This window comes from Echinops telfairi, unplaced genomic scaffold, assembly GCF_000313985.2.
Source record: "Echinops telfairi isolate 266 unplaced genomic scaffold, ASM31398v2 ScPeMD7_2573;HRSCAF=3158, whole genome shotgun sequence".
NCBI classification, from domain to species: domain Eukaryota; kingdom Metazoa; phylum Chordata; class Mammalia; order Afrosoricida; family Tenrecidae; genus Echinops; species Echinops telfairi.
The window spans coordinates 10,538,700-10,552,803 of NW_022106471.1; the positions used below are offsets into that span (position 1 = coordinate 10,538,700).

Genomic DNA, 14,104 nt, shown 5'->3' on the forward strand with positions numbered 1-14,104 from the left:
AGTACTAAAATTGTTGTGTTCAGATCGGCTGCAGACAAACTAAAGCTTTCAATGGGAATTTTTAAAAAGTGAGACCAAGATCTTGAAGCATGTCTATGAGGAAGAATTTTAACTGGAGATGCCACGTGCTTTTTATTAACACAGTCCTAAAGACAGAACACAAAGCAGTGGCTACTAAGCTGAAAGCTGGACTGTCAAAGCAAAGTACCAGTAGAGCAAAAGTCACACCAGTGCTCTTTTGGGATGCTCAAGGCCTTTTGCTTGTTTACTTTCAGGAGTGCCAGAGAATGCTGACATCTGCTTAATTAATGAGCATGGCTTGAGAATGTTAGTCAGAACTTTAGCATAAAAATACCTGGAAAAGCTTCACCAGGGTCCACCACCACCACCACCACCACAGTGTTCCTGCTCATTCCTTTTATCAAACAAGGACAATTTGGGAGAGCTAGGCATCTACCTTACTGCTTTGACTCCTCCCAGCACCTTTTTAAATTTCCTAGTCTCAAAAAAACAAACAAACCCTAAAACTTTAAAGGGTACCTGATTTTCTTCAGTTAATAAGGTTTAAAAAAGACTCCACTGATAAAGTTAATTCTCAGAACCTTTAATTCCTTTGGAATGGACTAAATGGCTGATGCAATCTCTTATAAAAGAGACCAGGGATTTGACCTTGATGGAGCTTAAGTTTAGAAATAAAGTTTGTATTTTTAAAAAAATTTTAATCTTTTAATTTGTTTCCCACCAACTTTTTAAACCCCTCTTGTATAATTAAAAGCATAATTTAATTTGTGATGTGTACCTGAGGGCTTCAAAACTTTTTGTTCCTGAGAAATTTGCATTATCTTTTTTGTTTGTTTTTTTAAACATTTTATTAGGGGCTCATACAACTGTTATCCCAATCCATACACACATCAATTGTGTAAAGCGCATTTGTACATCATTCTCAAAACATTTTCTCTCCACTTAAACCCCCGACATTAGGTCCTCAATTTTTTAATTGTACTTTTCTACCAACTTTTTGAAGCCTTCCTATGTAATTATTTGAGACACATAGATAGATTAGCTCATGTGTGCATCCATCCATTCAATTCTGTCTCCTGGAACATCTTGGGGCTACAAGGACTCTGACACAGCTTTCTCATTGTTCACACATCATTTTTGTCTTTGAGGATTAGCTTCCTATTAATTTATCAATATACTTCTCATTTCCAAACAGTGTATTTTTAAAGTAAATTTGACAAAATTTTCGGTGTAAGGTTCTTCTGAGAACTTGGACTCCTGTTTTTCAATGATTTTCATAAGATTAATTATTAAATTTTCAAATTAAGGGCCCCCATTTTTTAATTGATGATACTCAAATTTATCATTTTGCACTTTGAACCTAGTTTCTCCGAAACCTAATGGAAGGAGGTGCTCACACAAAATAAAACAAAACCTTCAGGAGCAGTATGCTTACTTTTCTTCTTTTTAGAAATCATGGCATTGTTAGAATTTTAAAGCTGTGGGATACCTCAGATGTCAAAACCCTTTCCTTTTGCCCCAGGAAAAACAGGTCTATTTCTGACTAACAAATTACCTCTTTCAAGTTATTGTCATGATATTATAATTAATATTTGTTGCCCTGAAAGTTTCTATGAGACAGGAATTGGGGGTGATCTAATTTTTCATTCTCTTGTGGGTTGGGTTTCCCATAGGACTCTAGTCACAATGTGAGTCTTGAAGATCCGGAAGAAGGTCTGTCTCAAAGCTCATTTACATACTTGGCGAAATCCTGGGAGTTGTTAGTGGGCCTCACCATAGGCTGCTTAAGTACTCTCACATGATAGCTTGCTTTCTCAGAGTGAGTGATCCCTAAGAGGGCCAGTCAGAAGTGGCAAGGCCTTTTATGACCTAGTCTTAGATGTCACACGTTGTTCTTTGTGCTACATTCTATTCATTCAAAGTGAGTCATTAAGTTTGTTCCACTTTCAAGGAGAGGGAGATTGGGCTTCATGTTTTGAAGGGAGGAATATCATAGGAATTGTAGCCACATTCAAATTCACCACAACAGACAAGGTGAAATGATTTCTGCATGGTTTTATCAGAGTGGGTGGTATATTTGAACTACAATATAGGTCTTTTGATTTGTATTAATACTAATTCTAAGTGAAAATTATAAATTATTTAACTTTGTTATCCATATTTGGATACAAGTTTTATTAGAATCCATTAATATGTGCACATACCATTTACATAACTGATTATCCAGAGCATGCCAAAAATTAATTATATTATTCAGTGAACATGTGTAAGATTAGATTTATATGTAAATAATTACTCTTAATGTTTTTATTTTCTGCTGGCGTGAATATATCTGGTGTTTCTAAAACCTTTTGATTTACCAAATAGGTTGGAATGTCCCTCCCAAGTAGCCTTCAAGCAGATTGTTAATTTTAAAATGTAGCTGTTTTATTGACAGCGAAGCCTCTCGTTTTAACCAGCCATCTTTACTAATAAGGTGTTTTATTATATCCATTTCCGTAGTATTTACTAGACAAATACTGGATATTCAGGCCTTGGAGAAGCAAAGAAATATGCCACAATTGTTTTTCTAAAATCTCTTTTTGTAAGATAGATTATGTATGAGGCAGCTTCAAAAATTTGTGGGAAAATATAAATATAAAATCAATGGAATTCTTTCACAAAGTTTCTGAAGCCCCTTTGGACATTGTGGAACTGTGGGTATAGCTGTAGACATAGTATGATGACTTTATACTAAGCTGTTTATAAGTCTTTATGGTGGTGCCCCAGCAGGAAGGAAGAAATAAAATGAAGAAAGTATTTTCAGTATTTGCTTACTTTATTTTAAAAATTATTTATTAGAAAAATATAATTGCCCACTGAGGAAGCATTCATTTATTTAATTTTTTTCTCTTATAGGCAATGTCTATGCTGCTTCAAGGAATATAAGCATTTGGAGATTTTTAATCAAGTAGTTTGTGCTCTTATTAATTTAGTGATTGCTCAAGTTCAAGTGCTCCGGGACCAGCTTTGTAAACTTTGTACTACTATTAACATAGATTCCACGTGGCAAGATGAGAGTAATCCAGCAGAAGAACCACTGAGTATAGAGAGAGAGTGTACTGAGGGGAGTACTGAACGACAAAAATCAACAGAAACAAAACCAAACTCTACAAGAACCTGTAATCTGACTGAGGAGGAATTTTCAAAGAGTTCTGATCCTTTTGGAATATGGAATACAGATGAGAAGGAAAAACTCTTACTATGTGTGGCAAAAATTTTCCAAATTCAGTTTCCCTTATATACTGCTTACAAGCATAACACTCATCCTACTATAGAGGTATGTGATACTTGCATTTCACGTAATTTCATAGTTAATTTGGCCTCTATTTTTCACATATGAATAAATTTGAAGGACTAGTGAATGTTGGATGGAAATTTCTGTAAAAATATCTCTACTCTTGTTAAGATCATTTCAGCTTTCCTGACCTTTCTATAGAAATTTGTGTTGAACATTTACTCAGCATAGTCCTATTAAGAAACCATTTGTTAATTGAACTCGGAGAAATTGAGCTGTTCATTGCTAATCTAAACATTTTAATGGTTAGCTGTATACTGATATATTTAAGAAATGATACTTGCAGAAAAATGCAACATCATTTTGAATTTCATTTTTAAAACTGCAGATAATAGAATTTAGAAATCCCCCTTTCAAGCAAACTGTCAGAACTTCCCCACACGATTCCCACGGTTGTAAAGTTAGAGGAAGCAGATTGTCACCTCTTTCTGAGAGCGCCTGGTGGATACAAGCCACTGACCTGGTTGGCAACTGTGCCCAACCACTGGGCCCCCAGTGCTCTTTTGAGTGGACATCAACTCGATGGCAGTGAGGAATCTACATCACGAAGCAGCTCTACGCATTGGAGTCGTTCTGGGTTGGAATGTACTGTAGAACTCCATTAACAACTGCAGTATGAAAAACTGTGGAAAGAAAATGCTGTGCTTGTGTTTATTTAAATGTGCATATGATAAGGTTATTTTGCCAGTGTCTAAATCTAGGCCAATTTCCTTTCATCACATTCGCAGTGACCTGTTTTCCCTCTTTTTTTTCTTCCTGTTTTCCCTCCTTATTGATATAATTTACATTCATTTAAAACATATTTCCAAACTCACTGTTTTTAAAGCAGAAATTATATTCTTTATCTGCCTATATTTATAATTTGATTATGGAACAGTTGTTTAATTATAAGGAATATTTATTCATCTCATTTGGCTTTTTCCTTTTAAAATAATAGACCAAATTCCTTTTGTTTTTTGATAGTCCAGCATGAATTTTTTGGTATGAATCAGTGTTTAATAATATTGAGGAGTCCTTTAAATCTGAATTTTTGAAGGTCAGGTAATGCATTGGTTAAGCACTTGACTGGTTAACCAAGCATTGTTGGTTCAAGCCTATCAGCTGCTCTATGGGAAAAAGAAAGGATTATGCCTGCAGGGCAGTTCTTCTCTCCTTACAGGATCACTGATTTGGGATGGGCTTGATGGCAGGGTTTTTTTGGTGGTGGTGGGGTTGGGGGCTTGCTTTTTTGGAGACATTGGAAAGATCTCTTGAATAACTTGAAATTTTAACTGGCCACAGCAGAAGCTTGAGAACAGATTTAAAAGCTGTAGTACATTTTGACAAGTGTGTGGGCTTCTATAAGGACTTTTTAAAAAACTTATTTTGAAGTTAATTGAACTGTTCTTAGAGTGTGGTGTGATTGCTCTCAATTAGTAGTTTTCAAATTTTCTTTCAGCACTGGAACTTAATCTATAAAACAGGTAGCAAGCAGCATTGGATGAACAGATTCTTTTGTCTGGTGACTTTCAGGTGAAAGTATCTAGCTTTCTGATTATAAAATCAAACATTTTCATTTTGACAAGTTAAATAAAGAGTATAAAGTAGAGCCTTTAAAAAACACTGAACTAAAACAAATAAGTAAGTAAAAGCACTGAACTTCCCCGTTTCTCCATTCTTCAAGAAAACAGTTTTTATAAAATTCAGGAATTTCCAGACAGCTAAAGAAAAATAGTAAAATCAGATGATGTGCATTAATTTTGCTTGTTAAAAACTGCTCTGTAAGGTGTATATTTCTCTGTTGGTACATATGGATCAACCTTTCTTCACTTTTCCAAGGTATAACTTAGATATCATAAAAATTATTTGCTTAAAAGTGTTTGAGCTCTGGTGCCATAGTGTTTATATGTTGGGCTGCTAATTACAAAGTCAGCAGTTTGAACTCATCAGACACTGGGGAAAAAGATGAGGCTTTCTGCTTCTGTGAAGATTTATGGTCTCAAATCCACAGGGACTGCTCTACTTCTTTCTGTAGGTTTGTTGTGAATCAGAATTGACTACGTTTTAGTCCGTTTTTAATTGGGGATACCACTGTTCTTCATGAAAGCAATTACAAAATTATCGTTTGAGTTTTTACCAAAATAGACCTCCAGAAGACCATTTGCATTTTTTAGATCGTCACTTAATAGCTGAGACCTAATAGTATTTATTTCCTTTTTTTTTTTTTTAATTAGGATATATCAACCCAGGAAAGCAACATATTAGGGGCATTCTGTGATATGAATGTAAGTGTTCATCTTTGTGTATTTCAAGATTTATGAAATGTTTAGTGCTTTTGTTGTTTATATATGAGAGGGCTTCAAAAGGTTCATGGAAAATGGAATTAAAAGATAATTGAATTTTTTAGATTCTCCTAGCTTCAATAAAGCCTTTCCTTACTTTTCAAAAGAAAAAAGATAATGGAATTTTTTGATGAACTTTTAGAAGCCCCCTTTTAACACTTTGAAGTTTATTTTTCCTGGTCAATATCTAATACTGATAATGAAAATTATTCCTGATAGGTTTTTTTTTTTGATAGGTTTTAAAATAATGATTTACTCTCATTTTATTTTCACAGGATGTAGAAGTACCATTGCATTTGCTTCGTTATGTCTGTCTATTTTGTGGGAAAAATGGCCTTTCTCTCATGAAGGACTGTTTTGAATATGGAACTCCTGAAACTTTGCCATTTCTTATAGCACATGCATTTATTACAGTTGTCTCTAATGTAAGTATTGCTTAGGAAGTTTTTTGTATTTTTTTAAATCATTTTATTAGGGGCTTGTACAACTCATCACAATCCATACATACATCAATTGTGTAATGCACATTTGTACATTCATTGCCCTCATCATTCTCAAAACATTTGCTTTCCACTTAAGCCCCTGGCATAAGCTCCTCATTTTTGCCACCTCCCTCCACACTGCCCCCCTCCCTCATGAACCCTTGATAATTTATAATTTACTATTTTGAAATATCTTACACTGTCCTACATGTCCCTTCAACCCCTTTACTGTTGTCCGTCCCCCAGGGAGGAGGTTCTTTGTAGATCTCTGTAATCGGTTCCCCTTTTCCACCCAATTCAATGACATTTAAATCCTTTCATTTTAGAGAGAACTTTAACATATTGGTTATATACTAATGTCTTATTTGTTTTGATTTTTATAGATTAGAATATGGCTACATATCCCTGCTGTAATGCAGCACATTATACCTTTTAGGACCTATGTTATCAGGTAAGTTTATAAAAATCACTCCCCTCCCCTTACTATTGCATATTTAGACAATTTATATTGCATATTTAGAAAATTTATTGCATATTTAGACAATTTATAACATAGTACAGAACTGCAGTGTATATAAGTCTCATGATCCTATTGTGTCAGTCTGGGTACTTTAGAAAAACAAATCCACAGAAATTCATGTATAAGAGAGAGTTTTATATAAAGGTTAAGTGCACATCAAGAAAACATCTCATTGTGATAAGAGTTGTATGAGCCCCTAATAAAACAATTTAAAAAAAGAGGGGGAAAAAAAAAGAAAACATCCCAACCCAGTGCTGCCCAAGCCCAGCATTAACCCATATGTCCAACACCAATCCACAAAGTCCTCCTCCATCTCACAAAACACATGCAATGATGCCGACTGCAGGAGGAAAGCCGAATCAGTGAACATGTAAGCATCTCAGTGCTGGCAGGAGTCTCCACATGGCTGCTCAAGCACCCGGGGCTGCATCAGGGTAGGTCCATGCGGCTTCTCGTAGCAGATGTCTTGCAGGAAGTGAGCCTTGCTAGCTGAACCAGGGAACTGCCTAAGGCAGCTGCACACGGGTCCAACCATTACAAAGCAAGAGACCAGAGAACTAGAAAGGCGAGGCTCACCAAGCCATTTATCCTTCCACCCTTCAATGAACCCCACATGTGTTTATCGGCTAGGTTGGCATAATAAACTTTAACTCACCTATTTAGATAAAATTCCATTAAGTTTTAGGGATATAGATCATTGGTTCCCCTTTTCTCCCCCACCTTCCCCTTACCTTCCTGGTATTGCTATTTTATTATTGGTCCTGAGGGGTTTATCTGTCCAGGATTCCTTGTTTCCAGGTCTCATCTGTACCCATGTAAATCCTCTGATCTAACTGGATTTGTAAGGTAGAATTGGGATCATGATGTGCTTGACATAATGGATGTATGTATGGATTGTGATAAGAGTTGTATGAGCCCCCAATAAAATGATTAAAAAACAAAACGGGAATTTTTATTACAATTGCCTTGAATTTAAAAATTAACAAGGGATGTCAGTATCTTGTAATATTAAATCATTTGTTTAGAAAATAGAGTTTTAGGGATATAAATTTTAGTGTACATATTTAGATTTATATTTAATACATTCATTTAAAGAAAATTATGTTAGTATAAAAAGATTAATGTTTACCTAACCCACTCTTTATCTAGCTTATATATTAAAAATAAAAATTAAAAAACACTGCTATTGAGTTGATACAGCAACTCTATAGACAGGGTAGAACTGTCCCTGTGAGTTTCCGAGACTGTAACATTTTACAGGAATAGAAATCCTTGTCTTTATTCTGGTTTTGAACTGCTGAACTTGCAGTTAGTAGCCTAACACTTAACCATGATGCCACTGTGGCTTCTTAGTCAACACATATATACAGACACATGTTTTAGGCATTGGGTCTGTAGCAGAGATTAAAAAAACCCAAAACAACCCCAAAGTCTGCTCTTCTTGTGCAGCCTACTAATGGAAGAGAGAAAAATTCATATATTACACACAGTATATCAGAAAGTGGTAAGTATTAGAGAAAAGAGAAACAAAGGTGAATTGAGAGTTTACCAGGGTAGGTTACAATTTGAAATAGGGAAATGGGCAAGGTCTAATTTAGGAAATTTGAGTTTTGTAAGTTTCCAACTAAAGGGGGAAAAGGTGATGGAGAAAACATCATTTAATTAAGATTGAGTTGTGAGATCCAAAAATTAGAATTCTTGGTTAAACTTAGGACTTTTTAATGCTTATTTATTTACAAATATTTGAGTAATTGGTATTTTCAAAATTCTGTTCTAATTGGAGATAAAACTGCCAAAAAAGAACCAGACCTTAATGAATGCTGAGTAGGAAAAGTAATGTGAAAGAGAGGGAATCGGAAGCTTTCCTGAAAGATGCCATCTGAAAGACTCGTGTTTCCTTACATATTAATGAGTTGAGCTTGGCTCATCCTAGTGATGCTATGCTTACTGCATAGTGTGTACACTGCCTTTTTATTTTATTTCTTTATAAATTGTTTTATTGGTGGCTTCTACAGCTCTTATAACAATCCTTACCATCCATTGTATTAAACACATTTATCCATATGTTGTCATCATTTTCAGAACATTTTCTTTCTACTTGAGCCCTTGGTATCAGCTCTCCCCCTGCCCCCCTCCATGCACCCCTGATAAATTATAAATTATTATTTTTATATCTACACTGTCTGCTGTCTCCCTCACCCACATTTCTGTTATTCATCCCCCTGGGTATGTGTCTTATACATCAATCTTTGAGTTCAGCTCCCCCTTTCTCCTATTTTGCCCCCCACCTCCCACCTGCCCTCATGGTATCACTACTCCCATTACTCTTGGGGTGTTTATCTGTCCTGGATTCTGTGTGTTGAGAGCTCTTATCAGTACCAGTGTACATGCTCCGGTCTAGTCAGGTTTGTAAGGTAGAATTGGGGTCATGATATTGGGGGGAGGAAGATTTAGAGCAGTGGTTCTCAACCTGTGGGTTGCGACCCCTTTGGGGATCGAACAACCCTTTCACAGGGGTCACCTAAGACCATCAGAAAACATTTCCTATGGTCTTAAGAACTGAGACACAGCTCCTCTATCCGCCCAGATGCAGATACAACCACATGTGAGTACTTAGCATGAAGACTGTTATTCACGCTACACTAAGCTTCAAGACAAAATTTCATTTCTTTGTAATTTTTTTACAATATATAATTACATATTGTTTTTGTGATGAATCACTATGCTTTAATGATGTTTAATTTGTAATAATAAAAATACATCCTGCATATCAGATATTTACATGACGATTCATAACAGTAGTAGTGAAAATTTTATGGTTGGTGTCACCACCACAGGAGGAACTGTATTACAGGATCACGGCATTAGGAAGGTTGAGAACCAATCTAGAGGAATTTTGTGTGTGTTGTTGGTGATATACTACATCCTGGCTGACTTGTCCCTTTCTTGTGACCCTTCTGTGAGGGGATGTCAAATTGTCTAAAGATTGGCTTTGGGTCTCCACTCCAACCCCATTTGTTTGCATCGGTATGATTATTTTGGGTCTTCGATTCACGATACCTGGACCTTGTCAGCACCTTGTGATCACACAGGCTGGCACACTGCCTTTTTAATAGCTGACAGAAAAACAAATACCGATTGCTGGAATCACATTCTGTCTTTCGTTGTAAAATTGCAATCATCTTTGAAATTCTTTCCTTCAATGTAAATGGGTACTAATGCATGCCTTTTGTAATAGTAAAGTGGCATTTATAAAGCAAAACTAATGCATGCCTTTTGTAATAGTAAAGTGGCATTTATAAAGCTAACTCTTGTAAAACAAGGAATACAAATTTGGAAAAACATTTAGGGTAAAAATTTTGACATACAATTTTATCTAACACATGTAATCCAGGAATATCATACGTATTGCTTTCTCATATAAATCTTTTTTCTCATATAAATCTTAAGTTACACATTTAAAGATAATATTTTCAAGCAGAAAGAACTTCCCATCAGTGTGGGAGGATATGTATCTTGGCCTTTGTCCTTGGTAATATTTCAAACTTTGACTTTTCAATTGTAAAATATTAAAACATCCATCATCAAAAACAAGGTAAGGTCTTGAGGCTTTGTTGCTATTGTAAGGTGCTGCGAGTCTGTTCCAACTCAGATCCTGTGTACACTGACTGGACAGTAGTGTCAGTGCTATGTTTAAGCCCGTCAGTATGAACATTACCTCACTCTGTCTCATTGAGCGCAGGCCTTTCCCTTCTTTACTGACCCTTTGCTAAGTGTGATGTCCTCCTCCAGTGAATTGGTCTTCTGATCACACGTCTAAAAGAATGGGAGACAAAGTCTGGCTATCTTCACTTCTAAGGAGCATTCTGGCTGATCTGTCAGTCCATGGTCCATTTCAATAATCTTCAACCCCATAATTTAAAGTCATCAAGTATTCTTCAGTCTTTTGCTCTGTATTGTCCAGATTTTACATGTGTATGAAGTGATTGACAATATCTTGACATGAGTCTGGTGCACTTTTAGTCTTTAAAAATGACATCTTTGATCTTCACCATATTAAAAAGATCTTTTCCAGCAGATTTTCCTAGTTCAGTATATTGTTTGATTTCTTGACTGCTGCTTCTGAGGGCACTGGTTTTGGGTCCCACTAAAGTTAAATCCACTGCAACTTCAGTTTTTTTGCTTCACTTTTCATGATGATACTATTCCAGTTGTAGCGATGGCTATTTCTGTATGTGGAGGTGTAATTCATATGGAAGGCCCTAGTCTTTCAGTTTTATCAGTAGTGCATCAAGTCCTCTTTGCTTTCGGCAAGCAGGGTTGTGTAATCTGTATATTGCAGTTAGTTAAAGAATTCTCATTTTAAAGCATGCAGCATGCCTTTATTTGTTGGAGTGACTGTCTCTTCATCTATGTATAGGTTTCTCATGAGCATGATTAAGTGCTCTGGATTCACTTTCGTTGTAATATTATTTTTAATTTGTTATGTTATGTGCCTTTGTGTAGTCAGTGAAGTGCACGTCAACATCTTGCTTCCTGGTAGTCTCCGCTTTCAGCCGAGATCCCTCTGATAGCAGTGATGCTCCTCATTCTAAGGCTCCCTTTGAAGGTTGCCTTGGAAGCCTCACAGTTCCTTATCATTGCACCACAGCAGCCATTTTTAATTACCTTCAGCAAAATTTTACTTAAGTTTGACATTAATGATATTTTTTATGATTTCTGCATTGTGTTGTAGCAGTTTTCTTTGGAATTGACACAAATATGGATCTATACTCACTTGGTTGACCAGGTAACTGTCAACCAAATTTCTTGGCATGGATGAATGAGCACTTAGAGCAGTGGTTCTCAACCTTTCTAATGATGCAACCCTTTAATACAGTTCCTCATGTTGTGGTGACCCCCCCAACCGTAAAATTATTTTCGTTGCTACTTCATCACTATAATTTTGCTACTATTATGAATTGGGTGAACTCTGTGAAAGGGTCGTTGGACCCCCAAAGGGGTCACGACCAACAGGTTGAGAACCACTGAATTGGAGCATTGCATGTTTGTTGAAATATCTCAGTTGATACTGTGTCATTTCTTGGAGTCATGTTTTCCTCCAGAATAAAAGCCCTGGTAGTGTAGTGAGTTACACTTTGGGTTACTAACTGCAAGGTCAGCAGTTTGAACCCACCAGCTGTTCATTGGGAGTAAAAAGAGACTTTAAAAAAATTTTATTTATAGCCCCAGAAACCCAAAGGGCCTATTTGTTCTCTGTCCTATGGGGTCACTATGAGTAGGAATTGGCTTGATGGCAGTTAGTTTTTTGGATTTTATTTTGCCCCAATGCCTGCAGTGCAGCTTGGTCTTTTTCTTTTACTCTTGACATGGTTGAATATGGAGCATTAGTACAGTGATTTTATCTTTTGATGCTGCTTGTGTCATTCAGTATTTTGCAGATAGAAAATTTCTATACTGTGCTTATAGGTTTGAGTATATTCTGCAGTTCTTTCGCCCTGAGAAATGCTGAGTTGTTGGTTCCTTGTGGCTTTCCGAATCCATGTCTCTGCCCATTTTATTCTACTTTTGCCTCTCCGTCTCCCCTTTGATGAAATCTGTTTAGTTCTTGAATTCATTTCTTATATTTGCTTTAGCTGCTCTGTGTTGAAGAGCAAGTTTCAGAATCTCATATCCATTTTGGTTTTCCCTAAAACTTTACCACTGTTCTAGGAGTATAAAGTCATAAAGTCTTCAGTTTTTATATTTAGGCCATTGTTTTCTTTTGAGTGAGTTTCATATACTGTGTGAGGTATTGTTCCAGTATCATTCTTTTTTTTTTCTTCCCCAGTATCATTCTTTTGTATTCATCTAATTTTCCCGGCCCCCCCCTTTTTTTTTTAAGATCATTTTATTGGGGGCTTTTACAACTCTTAAAACTATTCATATATCAACCGTATGAAGCATATTTATACATAGGTTGCCATCGTTTTCTAAACATTTGCTTTCTGTTTGAGCCCTGGGTATCAGCTCTTTTTCCCCTCCTCCGACCTTCATGACTCCTTGATAAATTATAAAATATTTCATATATTATACCTATCCCTGCTTCCCTTCCCCCATCGTTTCTGTTGTTCGTCCCTCTGGGTGGTGGTGGTTATATGTCACTGCGATCAGTTCCCCCTTTTCTCCTTTCTGCGCTTTTTCTCCTACCCTCCTCATATCGCTACTGCCATTTCTGTACCTGAGGAGTCTATCTGACCTGGATTCTGTGTGTTGTGAGCTCTTATCTGTACCTGTGTATATGCTCCAGTCTAGCCGGCAGTGATAGGCAGGCCTTGGGGTCATGAGAAGTGTGGGTTAAGGAAGTTTCAAAGAACCAGAGGAATATTGTGTGTTTTATCAGTGCTATACTGCACCCTGGTTGACTCATTCATCCCTTCCTTGTGACCCTTCTATGAGGGGATTGTCCCATTGTCTACAGATGAGTTTGGGGTCTCTGCTCCTTGTTTGTTTGTTATGGGTTTTCTGATGCTTTTTACCTGACGTGGACACCTACCTCATGATCTCACAGGCTTGTGTGCTTCTTCCATGTCCCGGGCACCTTTTGTTGAGCAGTTTTTGCTTTTCATATTGGATGAACACGGAATTCTTGTTGAATATCAGTAGGCATTGATAAGGATTTATTTTTTGCATTTTCAGTTCTGTTGTACTGGTCTTAACTCCTTGTCCTTTTGAAAATCGACTTTTATATTTCTATAAAACTGACTTGATAAGGCAGGACCATGACAAATTAGTGAAATAATTATTAATAAATGAATGAAGTTAAGCAAGTTGGAAAATAATTTTAAAAACCTGGCTTTTGGGGTTTTGATTGATAGTGCATTGAATTCTACTTGTTGCTTTTTAGGGAGTTACCGACATCTTCCATTGTTTGATCATGGCATCTCATTCAGTTTGTGTAGATCTTCTTTAATTTCTTTCAGAGTCTTTTAAGGTTTTTAGTGTACACGTACATATCTTTTACTTCCCTAGTTAAGTTTATTCCTCAGTAATTTATTTTTTTATATGCTGCTGTATATGCAATTGCAAATTTTCTTTTCAGGTAGTTCAACTTGTTCACTGCTGGTATGTTGGAAACACAACTGGTTTTTGTATGCTACATGTCACTGTGACTTTGTCTAGATTATTTATCTGCTCTTATGATTTAAAACTTGTGAATTAAAAAAGCCCTTTTCTATGTATGAGGATCATGTCATTTGTGAATAGAGATAGTTTTATTTTGCCCTTCCTGATTTTGATGTCTTTTATTTTATTTTTACTATTGCTAGAACGTCAGAATAATGTTCAATAGCAGCGGTGAAAGCATTGATCTTTGACCGACTTGGCTAGCACTGATGAGCTGAGATATCCTCACTCACATATCTTGGTGTAGGCATGCTGATTA

General features: G+C 36.3%; 1 protein-coding gene across 1 annotated transcript in view; it reads left to right on the forward strand.

The window, feature by feature from the left end:
- Nucleotides 1-3,147: 3,147 nt before the first annotated feature.
- USP34 (ubiquitin specific peptidase 34) overlaps nucleotides 3,148-14,104 on the forward strand; it is a 175,820-nt gene continuing 164,863 nt past the window's right edge. Inside the window, 5 exon segments of the mRNA XM_004710200.3 lie at nucleotides 3,148-3,276; nucleotides 3,279-3,340; nucleotides 5,572-5,622; nucleotides 5,955-6,104; nucleotides 6,545-6,612. Coding sequence (XP_004710257.1) covers nucleotides 3,243-3,276; nucleotides 3,279-3,340; nucleotides 5,572-5,622; nucleotides 5,955-6,104; nucleotides 6,545-6,612 — 365 coding nt within the window. The 5' untranslated portion in view covers nucleotides 3,148-3,242.